The 22,181-nt window shown below is 37.7% G+C and overlaps 1 protein-coding gene across 4 annotated transcripts; it reads left to right on the top strand.

Annotated features, from left to right (window-relative positions):
* Window positions 1–1,093: 1,093 nt before the first annotated feature.
* RNF7 (ring finger protein 7) lies at window positions 1,094–8,315 on the top strand. 4 transcript variants are annotated; one of them, XM_021678734.2, is made up of 4 exons: window positions 1,099–1,323; window positions 5,740–5,787; window positions 7,064–7,186; window positions 7,362–8,315. In XM_021678734.2, the coding sequence occupies exons 1-4, from the start codon at window positions 1,149–1,151 to the stop codon at window positions 7,478–7,480; spliced, it is 465 nt and encodes a 154-aa protein (XP_021534409.1). In that variant the 5' UTR covers window positions 1,099–1,148; the 3' UTR covers window positions 7,481–8,315. The 4 variants fall into 4 exon arrangements, with proteins under 4 accessions (XP_021534410.1, XP_021534409.1, XP_021534411.1 ...); XM_021678735.2 differs by lacking the exon at window positions 7,064–7,186 and having other exon boundaries at window positions 1,094–1,323; XM_021678736.2 differs by lacking the exon at window positions 7,064–7,186 and having other exon boundaries at window positions 1,099–1,316.
* Window positions 8,316–22,181: the final 13,866 nt, after the last annotated feature.

Below are 22,181 nucleotides of genomic sequence, written 5' to 3'. Positions count from 1 at the left end.
TGTCTGCTTTGCTTGAGAAAACAAAAGAACATGACCCCAGGCTAGCAATAGAAGAGCCCAGGTTTCATAATTGTCACCTTCACATAACAGCGGTGTTACTCGTACATATAAAAGGAGGTTGAACCACATCAGAGGTTCTCAGAGCATGAGACCCAGAGGTCTTGGCATCCTTTCAGGGGACCAACAGGTCAAAACTATTTGCATGCCAATATTCAGAGTTATTTCCCTCTTTTCACTCTTAGGAGTGTACCATGGAGTTTTCCAGAAGCGACATTATATGTGGCACCATCGCTCTAATAACTTGTAATGAGTTTATTACTGTTACTTTTAAATGAATATTTAAATCTTCCCCTCAATTTAAATTTCTTAAAAAGCAAACATATACATCTTCCATAAAGGCTCTTTAAGGTCCTATAGTTTTTAAGCTTAACGGGGTGCTGAGCCCAAAAAGTTTGAGAACCACTGAGCCAGGTTTCTCAGAAGACCACCTTCTGAGGCCAGACGTTTCCTAGATACGGAAGACATGGTCCCTGCTCTGATGGTTTACATGGGGGAGGGCCGGGGGCGGGGAACAGTTATATATGTTTTTTTATTTTTAAAGGTTTTATTTATTTGACAGAGACACAGTGAAGAAAGGGAACACAAGCAGGGGGAGTGAGAGAGGGAGAGGGAGAAGTAGGCTTCCCACCGAGCAGGGAGCCCAAGGGGGGCTCGATCCCAGGACCCCGGAATCATGACCTGAGCTGAAGGCAGACGCTTAACGACTGAACCACCCAGGCGCCCCGGGGAACAGTTAATTTGTGAGCGTGGTAAGTCCCTGAAGGCGCACAGTAGGACACCTGGTGCCTGCAGAGAGTGCTCCAGAGCGCGGGAGAGGAGGAACACTAAAGCACCGAAGCCTCCAGGCTTCACACCGGAATCGCTCTAAAGGCTCTCAGCCCTCTGAGCTGCCCCAGCGAGCGGGGCAGGCGTGGACAAGCGGCCGGGCGCTAGCGTAAGATGACGTCACTGGGCCGCGCCAGCCAATCGGGGCGGCCCCTGTCGGAGGCACCGCAGTTGCCGGTGGCCTGCAGGCGGCGCTGTGGCCCGCCGGGGGACCCCACAGAGCCGCCATAGCCACCCGCCTCCCCCGACTCCGCGTCGCCGCCATGGCCGACGTGGAAGACGGCGAGGAACCCTGCGCCTTGTCCTCTCACTCCGGGAGCGCAGGCTCCAAGTCGGGAGGCGACAAAATGTTCTCTCTCAAAAAGTGGAATGCGGTGGCTATGTGGAGCTGGGACGTGGAGTGCGATACGTGCGCCATCTGCAGGGTCCAGGTGATGGGTAAGCGCTGCACGCGAGGCCCGGGCCGCGCTACGGCCTCCGCGGGGCCGACTCTGGGCGTGGGGGACGGCGGAAGAAGGCCCGGAGAGACTCGGGTCGAGAGGAGTGGGGGCAGGGGTGCCGGGAGCTGCCGCCGCCGCCTGGGGCTCAGCAGGCGCCCGGCGCTGGGAGCTGCTCTTCTAGGGAGAGAAACGGGCAGTGAGCAGAGGAATTAAGGTAATTTCAGGTAGTGATGGGTGTGCCAAGGAAATAAAACTGGGTCATTTGATGGCAGTTAGGAGAAACCACTTCGGTTTGTGTGGCCAGGTCCATCTCTAAAAGCAAACAGCAAAGGGGTCAGAGTAAAGGCCCTGAATAAGTAGGGCACTTTAATGATTGTGGTCATACACCAAAGTGATGCTTTGGAGTCATCTTCCACAAAAACGACACCCTCAGTTCGCTCCTGAGAGGCGAAGGGAAGAAAAGTGTTCTAGCCATTGCATTTTTGGATTAGCTACTGCTGTTCCACGGGCTTTTAAATCTGCATGTCTTAGGATGGGTCAGATGGCACTCCCTTGTCTTGAAGGGGATACAGTGTGGTTCAAGAATATTTAGGGTTCGCCGGAAATGAAGAATGTAAGCCCTTTATTCAGAAACATAAAAAACTTCATCTCCTTCTGGCCCCTCCCTATCATAGGATGCCATTTCCTGAAGAAGATCCTGCCCTGCTCTGTGTCGGGCCTTTGTGGAGAACCCACTTGTACAAATAAAGTCTTAACTTCTTTCTGTGATACTTCGAATAAAAATACTGGACCAGGCGAAACCTTTCAGAGCAGCTTCATCCTGTTATATTTTATATTTTATATGCTCTCTGTTTTAAGGTCTCAGTCCACTTTGAAAAAGAGATGCTATCTAAATGCAGGTTATATTTTTAAATAGAGCATTTAAAATACTGAGAGAGGATCTTAATGTTTCTTGGGGGTAGGTGGAAAAAACTGAGGTTCTATAGTTTGAAAACTTTGTGTCTTGCTTTGAAAAATGAGAGAATTGGAGAAAATAACTTAAACAGAATTGTTGGGCGCCTGGGTGGCTCAGTTGGTTGAGCGACTGCCTTCGGCTCAGGTCATGATCCTGGAGTCCTGGGATCCAGTCCCACATCGGGCTCCCTGCTCAGCAGGGAGTCTGCTTCTCCCCCTGACCCTCCCCACTCTCATGCTCTCTCTATCTCATTCTCTCTCTCAAATAAATAAATAAAATCTTTAAATTAAAAAAAAAAAAAACAGAATTGTTCTCTCAAGGGATGGAATTTAAACCTACCAGAATCAAGGGATTCTCAATTTACACTCTCTTTAGTACACTCTTTTGTTTTTGATTCATAAGGACTTGTTTCATAGAGGATTTACAAAAATGGGATTCAAATATTTTTTATTTTTTACTTTTGAAAGAACTTGATTTCAGACATGATCCACTTATTTTGCATATTAGGTCTTAAAAGTACCTCGTTTATTGGCCTGCAGTAAAGCCCCCTTGCCCCACCCCTTACTTAAACTACAATCATAATTTTCCGGTTTGTGTGGCATTGTTAACTTATCCAGGCAACTTAATCTTTTCTTCTTTTGCAAGACAAGCTTTGCTAAATATTTTATCCTCTAAATTTTCTTTAGTTTAAAAAGAAGAGTGTTCCAGAAAGTGTGTTTTATATTCCTCCCCAAAGAAAAGTTTTAGACTTGTACGTAGAAATACAGAATTCAAAGTAATGGTTGAAATCTTGCAACAAATAAACTCTACTGGGATATTTAGAGTAAGTCAAAGTATGGGCTATAAATGGTTCACATTCATATTAACCTTCTAATTATAGCAAGTATTCTGCTACTGTGGATTAATTTTGCAGATTTACAACAGCTGTCCTTTGAGTTCAGAAAAGTATTCTGGACTAGACCTCTGTATTTTGTTTATGAGGTGTTAAAATCCATTTGGTGGTCAGGTGACAGCAGAAGGAAGTTTGTTTTTCAGACTTCCCAAGCCTTACCTTAGTAGCATCATTCTAAAAGGTGTTACTGTTACTGTACTCCTTAGAAATGTTCTGTTTTAGATCTTAGGAATATCATGAAAGGAATTATTTTTCTTTTATCTAAAACTTTAGGAATTTTTCGATTTAGGTTGGGTTTTGATAATGAGTCTAAATCAAAGCTCAATCAAAATTGTAATCCAGAGATTTCTAGATTGTGCAAAAGAGCCCAGTGAATTCCATTTCCTTAATATTTTGAATTCATTTCATACACCTAAATGATTTATTATGACTTCTTGATCCAAGATTTGCCTGTCAGCCTGTTCTGATGTGGTTAACACTCTTTGGTTTCCGCTCCTCTCCCTTCACTCTGAAAGGGGCAGATGGCACAGAGAGCAAGTGTTGAAGAAGAGGAAAATAGGTTTGCTAGTTCTGTTAAGTTCTTTTTTTTTTTTTTTAAGATTTTATTTATTTATTTGAGAGAGAGAATGAGACACAGAGAGAGAGCATGAGAGGGGGGAGGATCAGAGGGAGAAGCAGACTCCCCGCCGAGCAGGGAGCCCGATGCGGGACTCGATCCCGGGACTCCAGGATCATGACCTGAGCCGAAGGCAGTCGCTTAACCACCTGAGCCACCCAGGCACCCCTCTAGTTCTGTTAAGTTCTAAAGAGCCAGAGTAACCCTTCGTGGCTATTTATGTTAACTTGGACATTTGACATACCTTTTGGAGTCTTGTTTTCCTAATTTGTGAAAGAGGTAGTTGGGATCACAGATTATAATTCTGTGATTATACAGAACCAGAGCCATGTCTTCACCCTTATATCATGATCCTTATGATATTTTGTTTGCCTGCCTACCTCCCCATTTCCTGGTGAGACCAGGGACCCAGACTCGGTCATTTTGGTGTCCCCAGTGCATAACTCCTTATACAGAGTAGATACTCAGTAATTGTGGGATTGAAGAAAGCCTTAGGAGGCCCTGGTTGTTTTTAATCCACACTAAAGAGGCCAGGGTGGTGTGTTTTTTTTAGGGTAAGAGCATGCAGAGAGGAGCAAACAAACGCCTGAGCATAATCCAGTGTAAGAAGAGGAGCAGGCTTCAACTTCACTGTGTATCTATTTTTACAGAATTCTTTTTCTCCAATTTATGTTAAAAACTATTTTTTTTCTGTTGGTTTGAACTTCCTTTTACCCATGTCGGACTCCTCTTCCAGCTAATGAGTGAATCCATTTTATTGGTCCCTAAAATATTCTATATTACCTCCTTCATCAAGCAAATAGTAGTACAGAGTGAATTTTGAAAACTGCTAGTATACCCTTTAGGTTCCCATTCCTAGAATTTACTCCCAAATAAATTATTAAAATACTTTGCCATTGTTGGATAAATGCTTTGGGCTCAGACATATTTATAAATGTAGGGAGCATTTCTTTCTTTTTTTTTTTTTTTTTTAAGATTTATTTATTTGAGGGCGCCTGGGTGGCTTAGACGGTTGGGTGTCTGCCTTCGGCTCAGGTCATGATCCCGGAGTCCTGGGATCGAGTCCCGCATCGGGCTCCCTGCTCCTTGGGAGCCTGCTTCTCCCTCTGCTTCTCTCTCTCTCTCTCATGAATAAATAAATAAAATCTTTAAAAAAAAAAAAGATTTATTTATTTGAGAGAGAGCAAGAGAGCACAAGTGATGGAGAAGGAGAAGGAGGCTGCCCATCCAGCAGGGAACCTGATGCAGGGCTCGATCCCAGGACCCTGGGATCATGACCTGAGCTGAAGGCAGACAGCCGACTGAGCCACCCAGCCACCCCAAGGGAGCATTTTCTTTAAAAAGAAAAAAAAAAAAGAGAGAACCTAGTACTTAAGAGGTTCTTTAAAAATTAATTTTAGTTAAATTTTCATATAGATCATACAGTCACATAATTGAGAATTTTTGGAAAATATATAATGAAAATTTCCCATCCCATCCCCTCTTTGGTAAATTTTATTACTTGGGTATTCTTCTAGAGTTTCTTTATGTGTGTATAAGCAAATACCAATATATATGCATGACTTACTTATCATGGTATCTTGAAAATAAACTGCCCCTAAGGTTAATCTATGTGATCATGCCCAGTGAGTCTATATGAACTCCCAGTATATAATGGAGTATGGCATATTTTTCTCTAGGGGTTGCGTGCACCTTCGGGACATCTTTTCATCAGAGCTTGTGAAAATAGAGGGTCGGTAACCCTTGTGAAATGGCTCCTGGTCATAAGTAAATGAGTAGAGTGCCTTGTACTTTATTCATCTTTAAACAGTTATGTTCAGATGAGAAATTAATAATATGAGTGTTATCTCCATCTCTGACCCTTTGGGCTTTTATTTGACTTTGAAGTGTCTGGGTTTTAAAAATTGCATTCTGAGCATCAGAATGAGAATTGCTATTTGTTTACTTTTAGATGCCTGTCTTAGATGTCAAGCTGAAAACAAACAAGAGGATTGTGTTGGTATGTTGTAATTTCATTCTCTTGGTTTTTCACCTGCAGGTTTTCCTCTCAGTGGGGATGTTTGAATTTGCAATTAAGATTGACTTTATCAATACACAAAAACAAACTGTAAAGCAGTGATCCATTATTAATATAAAATGTGTTGGTTCTCTAAAGGCCTTAATGGAATTAATCTGCAAGTCCTTTTATTGCCTGTAATTAAGAATTGATTTTATATTCTAGACATGGGCATAGTAAATATTTGATATTCAAAAAAGGAATCATTCTTTTCTATTAAGAAAATTATGAAGTAAGGAATTTGCCAAAACATCATTTAAAGTTAACTGTATTGTAGGTCAGATTTGGTAGGGTTTTATTCTAATATAGCGCATCAGTTTTCAGTACTCTTATGATACAATATTTAACTTTTCAACTAACATAGAAAAAATGTTAAGTCTCAAGATTTTTTCTGATACAGTTTGTATATGGAAATCTATTAAATTTTGCTAATAGTCTGGGGCTGCAAAAGTTGTCTTAGGCTCAACGTTTTAAGCAGTTCAGAGGTTTTTATGTCCTAGTTCTTGAGGTCATTACTTCTAGATTGCTATATATAAAAGCTTTTCTGAAGATGAAAGGTTAACTTTGTACTTTGTGTTTGCGTGGTTTATATTCAGCTTCTTAATAATGATTTATGTGGTATTTATCAAATCCTGTTTCTTCGTCCTGAAACAGAATGATTTCCCCTTGCTTTCTACTTCTTATAGATAATTTTCATAAGAAGATATGGGGTTTTTCATGGTTGTTTTTTTTTTTTTTCCCCTATTTCTTTCATTGGTCTGTTTTCATATAGGTCAAGCAAGTGACAAATAAAGCCCACATTTGAGACTGTATTTCAGATTATGGGTGACTTCCCTCGGTTTAAAAAATATTAACGGAAATTGTGAGGTTCAGGACACCTTTCTTTGACCACAAAGAGACCTCTCTTTCCAGCCAGCCACTTTGAAAAGTTAATGTATTTGTCACATGAGGAATTGCACTGCTTATGGATGACTTAACGCAGTTCATCACTACTTTTAGAAAATAACTCAGTAGATGTACAGCTGATGTTTAGAAGCATGTCATCTATTTATAATAGACTACTATGAACTGAAAACATTTAAAACTCATTATCTTGGTAAATAAAAATCAGGAGTATTTTTTTCAATAAAATAAAGCTCAAAAGATTTCCAGGTCAGTGTATGACTGAGAAGGTCTGGGATCTAAGGAAGGCTCAAGTTCTTTAATCTCCTAACTTCAGGAAGACAGCATGTGGAGCTGTGTAGGGACTGGGGGCCACCACATCACCCACAGATTCTAAACAATGATGGAAAGTCCCCTAATCACAGCGCCTCATCTCACTTCTTAAGTGTAATTTACACAGGTAAGTTTTTATTTCTTTATAGATAGAAAAAATGTTGACCAATTAGCCATCTTGATTCAAGATTATGAACCATGATTATTCGTCATAATATAAAATAACCTATAATTTGAGTTCAGTAATTTAAATTAAAATACGTAATGTCAAAATAATCTTTTTTTTTTTTTTCCCCTTTCAGTGGTCTGGGGAGAATGTAATCATTCCTTTCACAACTGCTGCATGTCCCTGTGGGTGAAACAGAACAATCGCTGCCCTCTCTGCCAGCAAGATTGGGTGGTCCAAAGAATCGGCAAGTGAGAGTGGTGGAAGGCTTTCTTAGTGCATTTGTTTGGAGCCCTGGTGGATCTTGTTATCAAGTGCCCTACAAAGGCCAGAACTCTCCAGGGAACTAATTCTTCAAATAAGAGGAGATGGCTCTGTGGTCTTTTGGTACTCATCAGAGGCATGGTTTAGCATTTTGTTAGTTTTATTTTCAGAAATTCTCTACAATTAAGAAGATAATTTATTAAAGATGGTCTTTCCTACCTCTGTGGTATGTGTCACACACACTGCTTAGAAGTGCTTTAAAGGAGGAGAGAGCTACAAATTGAATGACTTTATAATTTACTTATTGATATCCAAAGGGCTGTGGAAGCAGTTCCATTCAGAAGAGAACTTGTTGCATGCTTATAGTTGATCAGTAAAAAAAAAAAAAAAAAAACTGTTATAGTAACAAATAAAGTGCAGTTTAAAACCCAACTCTTATCCTTATTTTGTTCCTGATATTTATTTTTGGCTGGGAGGGGGTGATTCATGAAATCTTTACTTGATATAATGAAAATTTTAAGTTTGGACCAGTGAACAGGGTAAATAAAATTTAACCTTTGGGCATATGGAATTTCGATTGTCTTTTAGGCTATCATCCTCTGTCTTTGGCTCATCAAGAATACCTAAATCTCCACTCACCTCACTGTTCAATCATTGAGCGGTAAAGAACAGAAGTATTTTTAAGTTCTGGTCAGATTCTGTATTAATTAAACTGTGTTTTAGGTGGAATGTTAATGAGGGGAAAATGTTTACCACTGTAGCATTGGATCAAAAAGTTTATTTTATTACACCATGTTTTAATAAATGGTTTATTCTGTTTACTTCATTTGAATTGTCATTATTACAGTCTTATACACAACCTTAAACTTCATGTTAATAAACTAATATGTCAAGTGAGTGATTTTACTTAATTTGAAAAAAAATTCATATACTCTTATTTGGTAATAATAAAACTTAAAAAGTTTAAAGTTTATTACATGGAAACATTAAGTGTGAGAAAATACTTAAATTTTATCAAACTCATTCACATTTAATGGAGGTTATTTTGTAACAGTTTAGGGACCACAAGTTTATTTTGAATTTTTCCATAGTAAAGTCCACAGCTATGAATTTTAAAAACTGAAATCTTAAAAACTTTATCATCCACTTCTGCAGTTTGTCAATCTGAATCTTTTTATATCTAAGGAATGCGGATACTTAAAAGAATGTTAAAAACTAAGAATTCATAGGCTATCATATTGGCTACTATTCAGCTTTATTATGTATTTTTTCACAATTTACTGAAAAAATTACAATGTGAGGGTAAAGCATTTTTATTATATAGTATCAAGAGTAATACTATCGACATGATTTATTGAAGTTCATGTTGATCTAGATTACTTGGCTGGATTGTCAAGCTTTTTTTTTTTTTTAAAGATTTTATTTTATTTTATTTTTAAGATTTTTTATTTATTTGAAAGAGAGTGCACAGTGGGGAGGGGCAGAGAGGGAGGGAGAGAGAGAGAGAAGCAGACTCCCTGCTGAGCAGGGAGCCCAAAGTGGGGCTCAATCCCAGGACCCGGAGACTATGACCTGAGTGGAAGTCAGATACTTAACCGATTGAGCCACACAGGCACCCCAATTTTGCTTATTTTAGAGAGCACACAAGTAGGGGAGGAGCAGAGGAGAGGGAGATAATCTCCAGCAGACTCCATACTGAGCACAGAGTGCAGCACTGGGCTCAATCTCAGGATCCTGAGATCATGATGAGCTGAAGCCAAGAGTCAGACACTTACCTGAGACATCTGGGCACCCCAATCAGGCTTCTTTCCTGTAGAGTTACTTTTCCCCTTTTCCATACGGCATTCTTTGGGAGAAAGTCACTAAGTGCAGATAACACTTAGGGAGTGGGAGGTAGGCTTCTACTTTTTGAGGGTAGAGTATTCCATTATTTGGAATTCTTTAGCATTGGATATTTATCTTTTCTCCATTTATATAATCACTTACCTATATCAGTAAATAGTGAAGAGTCCTTTTGGAGAGATTAAAATTTACCAATTCCATGGAAATTAAGGGTTCTTAGACTACTCTGGATAGAACACCATTTTTCTAATGATACCTGTATACAGAATGATAGGGGGATAAAAAAGAAATACAAGGAAAACAGTTTAAGCAACATATTCCTAACACATTTTAGATTAGATCCCAAAGTTTAATGATGCTTTCAACATCTCATTTTGAGGTCTCCAAAAATTCTTAGTATATGCATACCAGAATTTCTTTCCCAACATATTAATATACACAAAATTGAACAGTAGAATCAAGTTCTAGCTGGTTGCTTTTCAAGCTATGATCTTTTACACTTCAGACCTTCCAAACAGATTTTAGTTTGCCTTCGGTAAACCTAAACAAACATTAAATTGACGCATAACACATCATGTTAATAAAAAAATGGTTTGGGTTTTGATTTTGTTTTGTTTTTGTAGAAAACAGCCATGTGATTAACGTCATATCTTACAGAAAACTGTGAGAGCTATAAGTATATTACTAGCAAAGACTTAAAAAGTTATATGAGTTTCATATGGTAAGTGCTTCATTGAACATCTGTTGAAACCTTAGAATTGAGCAGATTTAAGGGTAAATATGGAGGTAAAGACCTAGAGGAATGACAAAGTGGGAAAATCCCCCTACAGAGATGTAGTTATTTCAAGCCACGATCTCTGCCCCAAACCATATATCACAACACATCCTACATAACCCTTATTTTTTCAGGGATTTTCAACTGAAGAATCAATATAAAGAGAAGAATGAAAATAAAGCAAAAAAAAATAACATTAATGGGGGCGCCTGGGTGGCTCAGTCATTAAGTGTCTGCCTTCAGCTCAGGTCATGATCCCAGGGTCCTGGGATCGACCCCCGCATCAGGCTCCCTGCTCGGTGGGAAGCTTGCTTCTCCCTCTCCCACTCCCCCTGCTTGTGTTTCCTCTCTCGCTGTCTCTCTCTCTGTCAAATAAATAAAATCTTTTAAAAAAAATAATGATAGTCAACCTAGAGAAACATAGTATTGCATCATAAAAGATTAGAAAATATTACCTAAAGACATATAATTTATTGAATGTGAAAGATGGACAAAAAAAATTTTTTTAAGGATTTATAGGAACAAGCTAACCTGACTATGTTAAGCTTTTTTTTTTTTTTTTTTTTAAGATTTTTATTTATTTGACAGAGCGAGAGAGCACAAGCAGTAGAGGGAGGGAGAAGCAGTTTCCTCCCAGGACCCTGGGATCATGACCCGAACTGAAGGCAGATGCTTAACCATCTGAGCCACCCAGGCGGCCCTGGATAAAATTTTGTTACGCATGATGTACTGCATTCCTCTTTAGAGTATTTAGAGTAAGTAGCACATAAAATGTTTGCAATATAGTATAGTGTATACAATACATAGAATATAGATTTTATACTTCTAGTACAGATTTGTAATTTTATAGGTAGTAAATTATATGTAGTACAATATATAGTACAGTGTATTATAAGTAAAGGTAGATAGATGGATAGATAGTATTGCTTTTTCCTTGCGATAGGACCTGTTGCTTAGAGAAACATTGAAGCTGATCCGTCTATTCTTACCATTTGGCATTGTTTCAAAGATGAATGGCCCCATGGTAACTGTTGAGACATATGCTAAGAAAATAAACACTGAATAAGATGTTACATTGCATCTGAAATGAGGAATACATTTAGAGAGTAAAACGTGAATGCATTTTTAAAATTGGCGTTGTATACTGCTATTTCTTTTTCCCCTCTGAGGAAGTCATTAGTCAGGCTGTTTCCTCCTAGTAAACTTATATTGACATTGACCATTCTGTTTTAGGCACATGTTCTGTAGATGCAGAGGAAGATTTAGAATGTGTACTAGTCAAGCAGCTCAGAAATTACTCTCACAGATGAGTGAGCACCAATACAGATAGCTTAGTGATCAGCCTTATATTTCCATAGTAGTAATTTGCCAAGGAGACAGTCCAGCATACTATTTTCCCTGTATCTAGAAAAAAAAATACTAGTTTTTCTTAACAGGATTCATTCTTTTTGCAATGGCTGAAATTAAAAAAAAAAAAAATCTCCATAAAAGCCAGTTAATACAGTTATAAATATATTGGTTCACAATGGGAAAATAGGATTCCATTTCAAATCCCTCCCCCGCCGAAAAACAAGGCATATTTTGATTCAAATTTGTTGAACTTAGATTTGGCTTACTTCAAGTGTATGTGTGTGTATGGATATGTGAGTGTAATATGACACATGTATACGTGCTTTTAACTCACTGTTCTCATTGTTTGGGTATATAAAAGAATCAGAAAAGTAAACTCCTTGAAGGATATTTTTGTTTTATAAGAATATGCTAGAGCTGCAACTAGAAAATGTCACAGTGTGTTCTTTCTGATGAAACAATATGTACTAAACTTTCAGATGGCTATGCAGATGAGCTGATATCATCCCAGGATGGGTAGGATCAGTGCTGCTACCCTATGCAGCAATCAGAAAACATATCTGTAGACAGGACAGTAATGAGTTTTCGGATAGTGGAGTGACTGAGTAGAAATTGATGAGAAAGCCTCTGAAACATATTATCTGTTTCTAGAAGAAAATAAATAACATGGGAAGGATGAATGGATGGAAAGCTTGAGGAAAGCCCTGTGAACCAAAGAATAGGGAAGAAAGACATCCTTTACCATGTAGTAGACATTGAGAAATCAGATATCTATATTTAATAATTCTTTACAAAAATAATATATGCAGAAATGTGTTCAAACAGTATACCTAATCTAACAAAACTAGTCTGATAGTTACATAGGAGTTGGGTATTTACAGTAAGATCAGTGTTACCATATTTAACAAATAAGTTACTGTAAAGGGAGTAGAAATAATTATGAAGGAGTTTGTGTAGATTATTTTATATTTAATTCCATTTAGTGTGCATAATTTAGACATCATGCCTCACTTTTAAGTTTTTTAAATGGATTGACTATTTTGCATTTATAACATACTTTTGAATGACAAGTTGTTACTGTCCTTATTTGAAAGTCAAGAGAGCTGAAATGTCAAGAGAACTGACCTAGTAACATTTTAACAGATTCCAACCAAAATCCTTGTTTTGGATTTTTGGGGGCACCTTGTCTCAGCTTTGAGTAGCAGTTGGAAAGAGTGTTGCCCCCATCTTTGTAGTTTATCCAGATTGTTTTTCTTTTTTGTAAATTAATGACAACACCTACAAATAATTTTTTTCAGTTTTTCTTTAAAATTATAGTTAGGCTTTTTAGTTTGGGGGGTGTGTGTGTGTGTGTGTGTGTCCTTTTTCAAGTTCTGTTATTAAAAATGCTTTTCTAGGGCATATTTAATGTGATAACTTTGCTAATATGGTTGATTTTGTAAAGTATATCGAAACATTTGTGTATTGATTAAAAATGAATTTTCTTTCTTGTTTTTCATAATCCTGGTTATGTACTACATGCATATTAAATAACAATAGATTTTTAAAAATTTATTACAATACACAAATATGTTTGACCACTCGAATGTTGATCATTGTACAGTGAGCTATTTGAATAGCTTTTTGTTTGATGTTTTTAAAAGGATGTATTCATAAAATGTGAACCAAATATTTGGCTTTGCAGTGAAGAGAGAAATAGTAAGAATGTTAAGTTATTTTAGTCGGTATGACAGTACATAAATAAAATGTGAAGGATGGTGGTAATAAGTAGATTTTCCACACAGCTAAACCACAGGCCCACCGCCTAACAAAGCTCTGTTTCTACTACACATCAGCATCTGAGGGTAAAAGAGGAGGAGGGGCTGGGACAAAGCAGCACTGATCCTACCCATCCTGGGATGATATCAGCTCATCTGCATAGCCATCTGAAAGTTTAGTACATATTGTTTCATCAGAAAGAACACACTGTGACATTTAATTATGAGTACCAAAGCAAAAGTTAAGCATTGAACAGATTTTTCTTTCCATTTGATTAAACGATGTTGAATTTTATTTTACTAGTATATTGGAAATATGTTTGTCATCTTTAGCTCCTTAATTTTCTGTCTATGCAAGGTGCATTCATCTATTACAGCTGACATTCAAATCAGTAAATCTTACCCCATCAAACCCATTACTTCTTTTTTTTTTTTTTAAAGATTTTATTTATTTATTTCACAGAGAGAGACACAGCAAGAGAGGGAACACAAGCAGGGGGAGTGGGAGAGGGAGAAGCAGGCCTCCCGCCGAGCAGGGAGCCCGATGTGGGGCTCGATCCCAGAACCCTGGGATCATGACCTGAGCCGAAGGCAGACGCCCAACGACTGAGCCACCCAGGCGCCCCACTTCTTTTTTTTTAATTTAATTTTATTATGTTATGTTAATCACCATACATTACATCATTAGTTTTTGATGTAGTGTTCCATGAAACCCATTACTTCTTATACAATATGTTCCCATTACTATCCTGAAGTGTAATTCATAAATGTCTCCACACATAATTAAAATATGTATAATAACTTAATTGTAATACCTAAATATGTAATATAAAATAATAGAATATGGGAATAAAGGGAAAGTAGTTTATAAGTATTTGTATTTCAGTATCTAAATACTTGGGCATAGTTACACCTGAAGGCATAAAGAAGTAGGCTGATGCATGTCTGGATGTGTGTGTATGTGTCATCACTACAGATAGGCAGCAGTAACGCGGGCTGTTGTGACTCCGTAACATGGGAGCATTTCCACTGATGGTAAGAACTTTCCCACCCAAATGGTGGATCGTGCTTAGTAAAGCTCTGAACAAAACAATGTACAATCTTTTGATTTACATGTTAGTTGCATGGTTGGACATTTCAATGACATGGTTAGTGAATATTCACTTGGCAGTCTTCTAGACCTAAAGAATAAGCTCAAAATTGTTTTATTTAATTGAAGCTAATGTAGAAGTCTTCAGGATAAAAAAAAAAAAAGTTTAAGTGTTCTTTAGAAGTTTAGCAGACATCTGATAAGAAAGGTAACTTTTTTGGGGCGCCTGGGTGGCTCAGTCGGTTGAGCGTCTGCCTTCAGCTCAGGTCATGATCCCAGGGTCCTGGGATCGAGTCCCACATCGGGCTCCCTGCTCGGCGGGAAGGCTGCCTCTCCCTCTCCCACTCCCCCTGCTTGTGTTCCCTCTCTCGCTGTGTCTCTGTCTGTCAAATAAATAAATAAAATCTTTAAAAAAAAAAAAAAAAGAAAGGTAACTTTTTAAAAAATGCTTTTTTGCTTTTTAAAGTTACTCCCAAGGGCTAGCTTTTCAGGGTAATGCTCTGAAAAGAAAATTAGAAAATTTCCATGTTTAGTTTAGTAAGCCCAGTTTAAAAAAATATATTTAAAGGAAAAATTACGTGTGCTCGCTTCAGCAGCACATATACTAAAGAAAAATTACAAGGAAAATTAGAAAGTACAAATATATTTGAAGTTTTAAGCTATTTTATATTGAACATTTGAACGATATAACGAAACACATGACAAATGTTTGTATGGAAGTTCCTCTTTTGCCCTTTTATGTCATTCTGTTTCTGCCATGGTTAGGTTTTGTTCAACAAAATAATGTCTCACAGGAAAATATCTTCTCCGCATTTTGACACTCAGTTAGTGGCTCAGAGCTGACTCTACAGCCAGGATACCTGAATCTGAGTCCCAGCACCTCCACTTGGGTGACCTTGAGTGAGTCACTTACCTCCATTTTCTCTTATACATTGCAAATAACAATAATACCTTCCTCACTAGATGGTTTTGAGAATTGAAGACTAAATGAATTCATACACAGGTAAAACGCTGAGAACAGTTAAGTACCACTGTTACTTCATTTTAGTCAATTTTGGAAGCTCCTCTAATAGAAGCGGCACTTAAAAAATAATGTATTTTTAGTTATGGGGTAAAGCACTCTTAACTGTTCTCAATAAAAATTTTGTAAGAAAAAGTTAATTGTAAATACAGGTTACTTGTTGCACTGTGAGCTTTTGTGAAGAGTCATCAGTGAGGCTTTTATAAAATGACTTGCCTGTCACATTTTTTCTAATCATGGGGTCAACATGATTTCCAGATTTTATATTAAGAAAAGGTTTTGTAAATATTGAGCTCTCACTTTAATTTTAGGTTTTCCATCATAGTAGAAATATTTTACTGGCTGTTGCAGATAAGCATATGGGGTATATTTTTTGATCACTTGATTTTGCAGGAAACCCATATAGCTTAGCAAATTTACCTTTTTTTAAGTCCTCAATTTTCATCTTCATAGCCTTTCAGAACAGTAGTAAGTTTTACAATCAGCCTGCTGCTTTCTCTTGTCTCTACACTCAATAAACCTGGGTCAGTGATCAGAATAGAACCTGCTTTTCCTAAGTGGGCTGCAAGCAGGCTTTCTCTGGGTGAGTGTAGCTGTGGTATAGAATAGTAGAAAGACTGCAATTTAGGAGTCACTCAGCCTGGCTTGGAATCTTGAGTCTATCATTTACTACCTGTGTGATCCTGTACCAAGTTCTTACCGTCTCTGTCCCTATCTCCTCAACTAAAATGGGAACAACAATATTACCTACCTCATAGAGTTGCTATGAAGATTAAATGAGTTAATACATGTTAACTACCTGGAACAGTGCCTAAAATATAGTAAGCACTCAATAAATATTAGCCATTATTATAGATCAGTATTGCCACTGTCGATTTCTGCCTTCGAGAATGGCCTTGAGATGATTCTTGTAGGAATTAGGATGTTTGTGTGTACTCACAACCTGTGCACAACTGCCAATATGAGTTTTTAGGAGAATGGTTTTCAATTGTTTAAAAACCACCCCAAGGGCGCCTGGGTGGCTCAGATGGTTGAGCGTCTGCCTTCGGCTCAGGTCATGATCCCGGGGTCCTGGGATCGAGTCCCGCATCGGGCTCCCTGCTCCTTGGGAGCCTGCTTCTCCCTCTGCCTCTCTCTCTCTGTCTCTCATGAATAAATAAATAAAAATCTTTAAAAAAAAAAAAAAAACACCCCAAGACAATCTGAAAAGCACATTCCCATCAGCAACAATGGGCTCTGCCACAGTGGTTTTCAAAGAAGTGTATGTATATAAACCAGGCAGGGAGGAGAGTTAGAAAAAACAGCCCAGATGAAAATCTCAGTTAAAAGCTTTTGGAACTATTTCAGTACGGATAAAATGTTCTATGGCATTTGCATTTTATCCTAGCTTTTAAGGAGCTACCTACTAACTCAATTTATTAAGAATTATATAAGAAGTCCAACTAAATTATTTGTACCAAAATTGTATGTAATAAAATAATCAGAATTCTTGCCAGACCACCTGGGGCGAAATTTTATAAATCAAAAAAATACATACTATAGAACAAGCTTTGTGTGGTTGGTATAATACAATTGTCATCTAACTCTTTAGTGGTGATTCTTAGACCTTCCTTGTGAATTAACATCTGCTATACTAACTCCTGCTCTGCTTTTTCTACCTTTATAGAAATTGTATGTTTAATAATAGAAATTTATTATTCACTGCTTGCCTCCTATATATGAGGCTCTGCCTTAATGGTAGAAAGAATTTGAATACAAGTAAGTTTCCTATCTTCAGAGACTGCAGGGTCCGTTAGGGAATGTTAGATTCACAATAGATTTGTAAAGTGTAATGTAATGAACCTTTAAGAGACACATAGTGCCTGGGAAGTCGAAGGGACAAACCACATTCACTTGCAGTATATACATATATGATTACAAAGACCATCTCTTGTGTGGATTATGAAAATCCATTCCTACACTATTTAACAATATGTGGTATGTAGGTGCTCCATAGCATTTCTGGGGAAAGAAATGCTCTGTGTCCATGTGTCCCCTTGAAGTAAGTTTTTCCCGTAGCTTCCACTCCCTCACCTACCTACCTTGCCTTCAGCACTTTACATACGCTCATATTTGCCTGCTTGTAACCTTCTGTATAGGGCAGGGGGAGAAGGGGGCCTGCCCACTGACAAAAAAGCCTCCGAAGGAAGAAAATAACATTTAAAATAATTTCTTGAAGGGAATAGGTCTGTGCTATCCAATAATGTAGTCACTAGCCACATGTGGCTATTTACATTTGTATTTTAATTAAAATTTTAAATTTAGTTCCTTAGTCGCATTAGCCACGTTACAGGTGCTCAATAGTCACATGCGGATAATGGCTTCCATATTGGATGTTCCAGAATAAAACATTTCCATCATGGAAGAAAGTTCTGTTGGACAGTGCTGGTGTACATCATGTGTTTTTAAGGCCTATTCTATCAGAATATAGGAATCATGGAGTCCTCAGTTATATCAAATTTAAGTGACCTTCCACCTTCCTTTTAAAGATTATCTTTGGAAACTAGAATGTTGAACATGAGCCTTATTTTACTAATGAAATCTTATCCTTGACAAAGAGAATTACATACTTTTAACTGGTCAGTTCACTACACTTAGGGAAAAAAATTAACCCAAATACAAAGATCCAAAATTATATTGAAACACCTCAATTTAAAAAAGGATTGTTGACATAGTTTCCTGTTCTTTATATTTTGTAAGAATTTCTTATGTTTTCAAAATGTCTTAATATTTGAAACTATAAATCTGAAACTGTGTAGCTGCTTTTGTATCCTTGATAGATTTATAGCAGTGGTTCTCAACCAGGTAATGATTTTGCCCTGCAGGGGACATTGGGCAATGTCTGGAGACATTTGTGGTTGTCACAACTGATAGGAGTGCTGAGATCTATTGGGTAGGGGCCATGGATGCTGCTAAACATCCTACAGTACACAGGACAGCCCCCGACAATAAAGAATTACCAAGTCAAAAATGTCAGTAGCCCTGAGGTTGAGAAACCATGATTAACAGTAATTTATATACATTTTAATAATATTTTTGAGAAGTTAGAATTCCCTCTTAGAAACTTCCTGAAATATGGTCAGTAATGATAATAAAACTTACGTAACACTTACTAGGTACCAATTTATCCTCTAAGAGCTTTACATGTATTAACTCATTTAATCTTTTTTTTTTTTTTTTAAGATTTTATTTATTTATTTGAGAGTGAGAATGAGAGAGCATGAGAGGGGGAGGGTCAGAGGGAGAAGCAGACTCCCTGCCGAGCAGGGAGCCGGATGCGGGACTTGATCCTGGGGCTCCAGGATCATGACCTGAGCCGAAGGCAGTCGCTTAACCAACTGAGCCACCCAGGCGCCCTTAACTCATTTAATCTTAACAAAACCCCCTTTCTGTTATCAACTCCTTTTATAGCTAAAGAAACGTAGACATTGAGAGACTGAGTAACCTGCTGCTATGGACTGAATTGTGTCGCCTTCCCCCAAATTCATATGTTGAAGTCCCAACCTTCAATGTGATTGTATTTGGAGGTAAGGCTTTCACCCAGGCACCCCTAAATTTCTTGTTATTTAAGCCACTCAGTTGATGGCATTTTGTTATGGCAGCCTGAACTAAGGCATCTGCCTAAGGTTATAAAACCAGTAAATGGAAAGCAGGATATAAACCCAGGCAGTCTGGTTCTAGAATCCATGTTCTTCACTGCTAGCTTATACTGTATTAATAGAATACCTATTTGAACATATTTTATTCCAAGATTGCTTTTCTGAAGTTTGTCCACATACATCTGTTTTTAGTTCTGTAAAGTTACACACAAACCTTTTCATTTATACTTGTATTTTAGAGCTGTATATTTTATGTTTTCAACTATTGGCCAAGCCATTTCATTGGGTTCTATACCATTTCGTTGTGTTCTAGCATACTACTATCATATATGACCTAAATTCGAACATTCATACACTGAAAGCATAGTTTATATTTGTTCTCAAAGAATAGAAGCATATGAAGAGATCATTGGTAAAAAAAAATATATTAAAATGTCTGGTATATTTTTTCATAAATGCTAAAACAATATTAGAGCAGGTTATTAATAGATTTATCAATGTTTTTTTTTAATTTGGTTCCTAGAGTAGATAATATGGTGAAAAATGTTAAGCCCCTTCTGCTTAAATAAAAGTATAATTATGTCTCAATACTTGGAGTTCCTAGGAAAACCAGTTATATCCTTAATAAAGCCAGGCTCAACAGGAAGATATTGGAGCATAATACAAAGAGTTAATTTCATGTTTGGTATGATACCTTCTTTTAAACACTAGTGAATCAGCTGGCAGTACATTTTTCTTCCAATATCAGAAGACCTGACTACGCTGGTTTAATCAGCTAGTGGTTTATTGTCTCACACAACAAGAAGTCTAGGAAGATTAGGGTTAGTACAGTGATCAGTAATGCCCTCGGGAGCCACTCTCCTTCTTTCTAGTCTCAACATCTTCAGCATGAAGCCTTGTTCTCTCCCTCGTGGTCCCAAAATGGCTACTATATTTTCAAGTCTCATATTCACCTTCTTGGGGAAAAGTGAGGGGCTAAAAGATTTCTTTTTCTTTAGTAAGAATGACTTTTACTTGGGAAAGGGTGCCCTCGCTGGTGTCTTTAGTCTATACCACATTGGTCAGAATTACATCCCAGAGCCACTTCTAGATGCAAAAGAAATAAGAGGTGAAGTATTTGGCTTTCCAGCTTTTATTTTTTATTTTTTAGAGGAGGTGGAGTGGGGGGTGGAGAGGCAGAGGGAGAGAGAGAATCTTAAGCAGGCTCCATACCCAGCACAGAGCCTTACACAGGGTTCCATCTCACAACCCTGAGATCATGACATGAGCCGAAAAATCAAGAGTTGGATGCTTAACTGACTGAGCCACCCAGGTGTCCCTGGCTTTCCAGCTTTTATAGTAGAGGAAGAAAAGGGGAACAATGATTGGAAATAGGTGGTGAATTAATCAACCTATATTATTGTCTGCCATTAGTATTAATGACTAACTTAGCAATTGTTAATACTTGGAGAGGTGCTGCTACGTGTACCTCCCTGTCATAAACTCTTAGAATTGGAAGGGATCTTAACAGATCATTTTATCTCCGAAGCAACATCTTTGTGGCTACATTTTTTTAAATGCTGCCTTGTAAAGCAACTTTTCAATGAACCTTTGGCATGTGTTCATTGTGACATAAATTTGGATAGTCGAATAAAATTATGTTTCAAAATATAACTCCATATGGAAAAAATATGATGTTATATAGACTGTGACAGTACTTTTAGATATTTTCCCCAATCCTAATTTTATGCTGAAGTTAGAGAGTAATTGTTCTTTGGGTTCTGAAACAGAACTGAAATAGCACATGGAGCCTTTTACAGATAAAATCATTGCTTCTGCAATTGTCCTGGGAAATTTAAACTGTTTGGAAAGATCCAAATCTCATGCTTTTAGCCAGCTTATCTGATTTCTGCCATTGCTGCCTCGATGTCTGCACAGCATACAGCTTCTCCACTAAAGAACATGAGCAGTCAACAGATTACTGCCGGATGAGGCCATATTCTCAACAAAAGCTTCAAGAGCTGGATAACGGGCAAAAGTATTGAAAAGATACTTCACAAAAGAAGACCTACAAATAGGCAGTTAGAACGTGAAAAGGAGCCTAGCCTAACATTTCTCATCAGAAATACAAGTTAAAATTACAACAAAATACCTCTACACAACCCCTAGAATAGCTCAAGTTAAAGAGACTGTTAACACCACGTCTCAGTGAGGATGTGGAGGCCCTGGAACTCTCATACATTGCTGACGGGAATGAAAACTGGAACAGCCAAACAGTAAGGCAGTATCATAAAAAGTTAAATATACATCTACCCTATGACCCCAGCAATTTTGTTTCTAGGTATTTTCCCAAGAGCAATGAAAACTTATGTCCACAAAAAGACATGGATGAATATTCAAAGCTGAATTTTTATATGTGTAACAGCTCAAACTGGAAACAACCCAAATGTCCATCAACAGAAGAATAGTGGTATATTCATAGAATGGAATGCTACTCAGCAGTAAAAAAAAAAAAAAAAAAGGAACAAACTGATACATGCAACAACATGAATGAGTCTCAAAACATTATGTGGAACAAAAGAATCCAGACACAAAAGAGTACTTAGCTGTATGATTCTGTTTATACGAAGTTCAAGAACAGGCAAAATTAATCTACAGAAATCAGAATGGTTGCCTCTCACTGGGGATATTGACTATAAAAGCTTCCAGTGGCCATGCAAATGTTGCATATATTGATTTGGGTGATGGTTACATGAGTGCATACATTTGTCAAAACTCATTGTTCTGTATATTTTATTCTATGTAAAATAAACCTGAATATTTTTTTTAAAAGACAGGGGGTTATTATTATTTGAGACCACAACCAACACCCTTTCATATTTGCCACTAAGTGGAAAATACAAGAAAATGCATTAATGGTTGTTCCATTTGTCTTATTGTTCAACTCTTCAAGAAAGCACTCAAATCAAAATAATTGTGTTTCTGATCTTGTTCTGGTCCCCTGTGGAGGTAATCTGAGAAAGCTCCTTGGAGTTCATTAGAAGTGTTTCATTTTCAAGAAGTTTATCAAAATGCAGAAGAAATCAGTAATGGAAGAGGTATTTTTTTAAAAGGGAAGATGTTTTATTCATCCCAGCTCTCTTCTAAAGTATTTTTCAGGGTTTTAAGTGTACAAAGTCTTAGAGCTGCTATCAGTCATAAGCTGGAAATTTTAGTGTACCCTGCAATTCCTCACTGAAC

The sequence above is a fragment of the Neomonachus schauinslandi genome, chromosome 1 (assembly GCF_002201575.2).
Source record: "Neomonachus schauinslandi chromosome 1, ASM220157v2, whole genome shotgun sequence".
Classification (NCBI taxonomy): Eukaryota; Metazoa; Chordata; class Mammalia; order Carnivora; family Phocidae; genus Neomonachus; species Neomonachus schauinslandi.
Note: the sequence above shows the minus strand (reverse complement) of the source record. Positions and strands in the feature narration are given on the sequence as shown.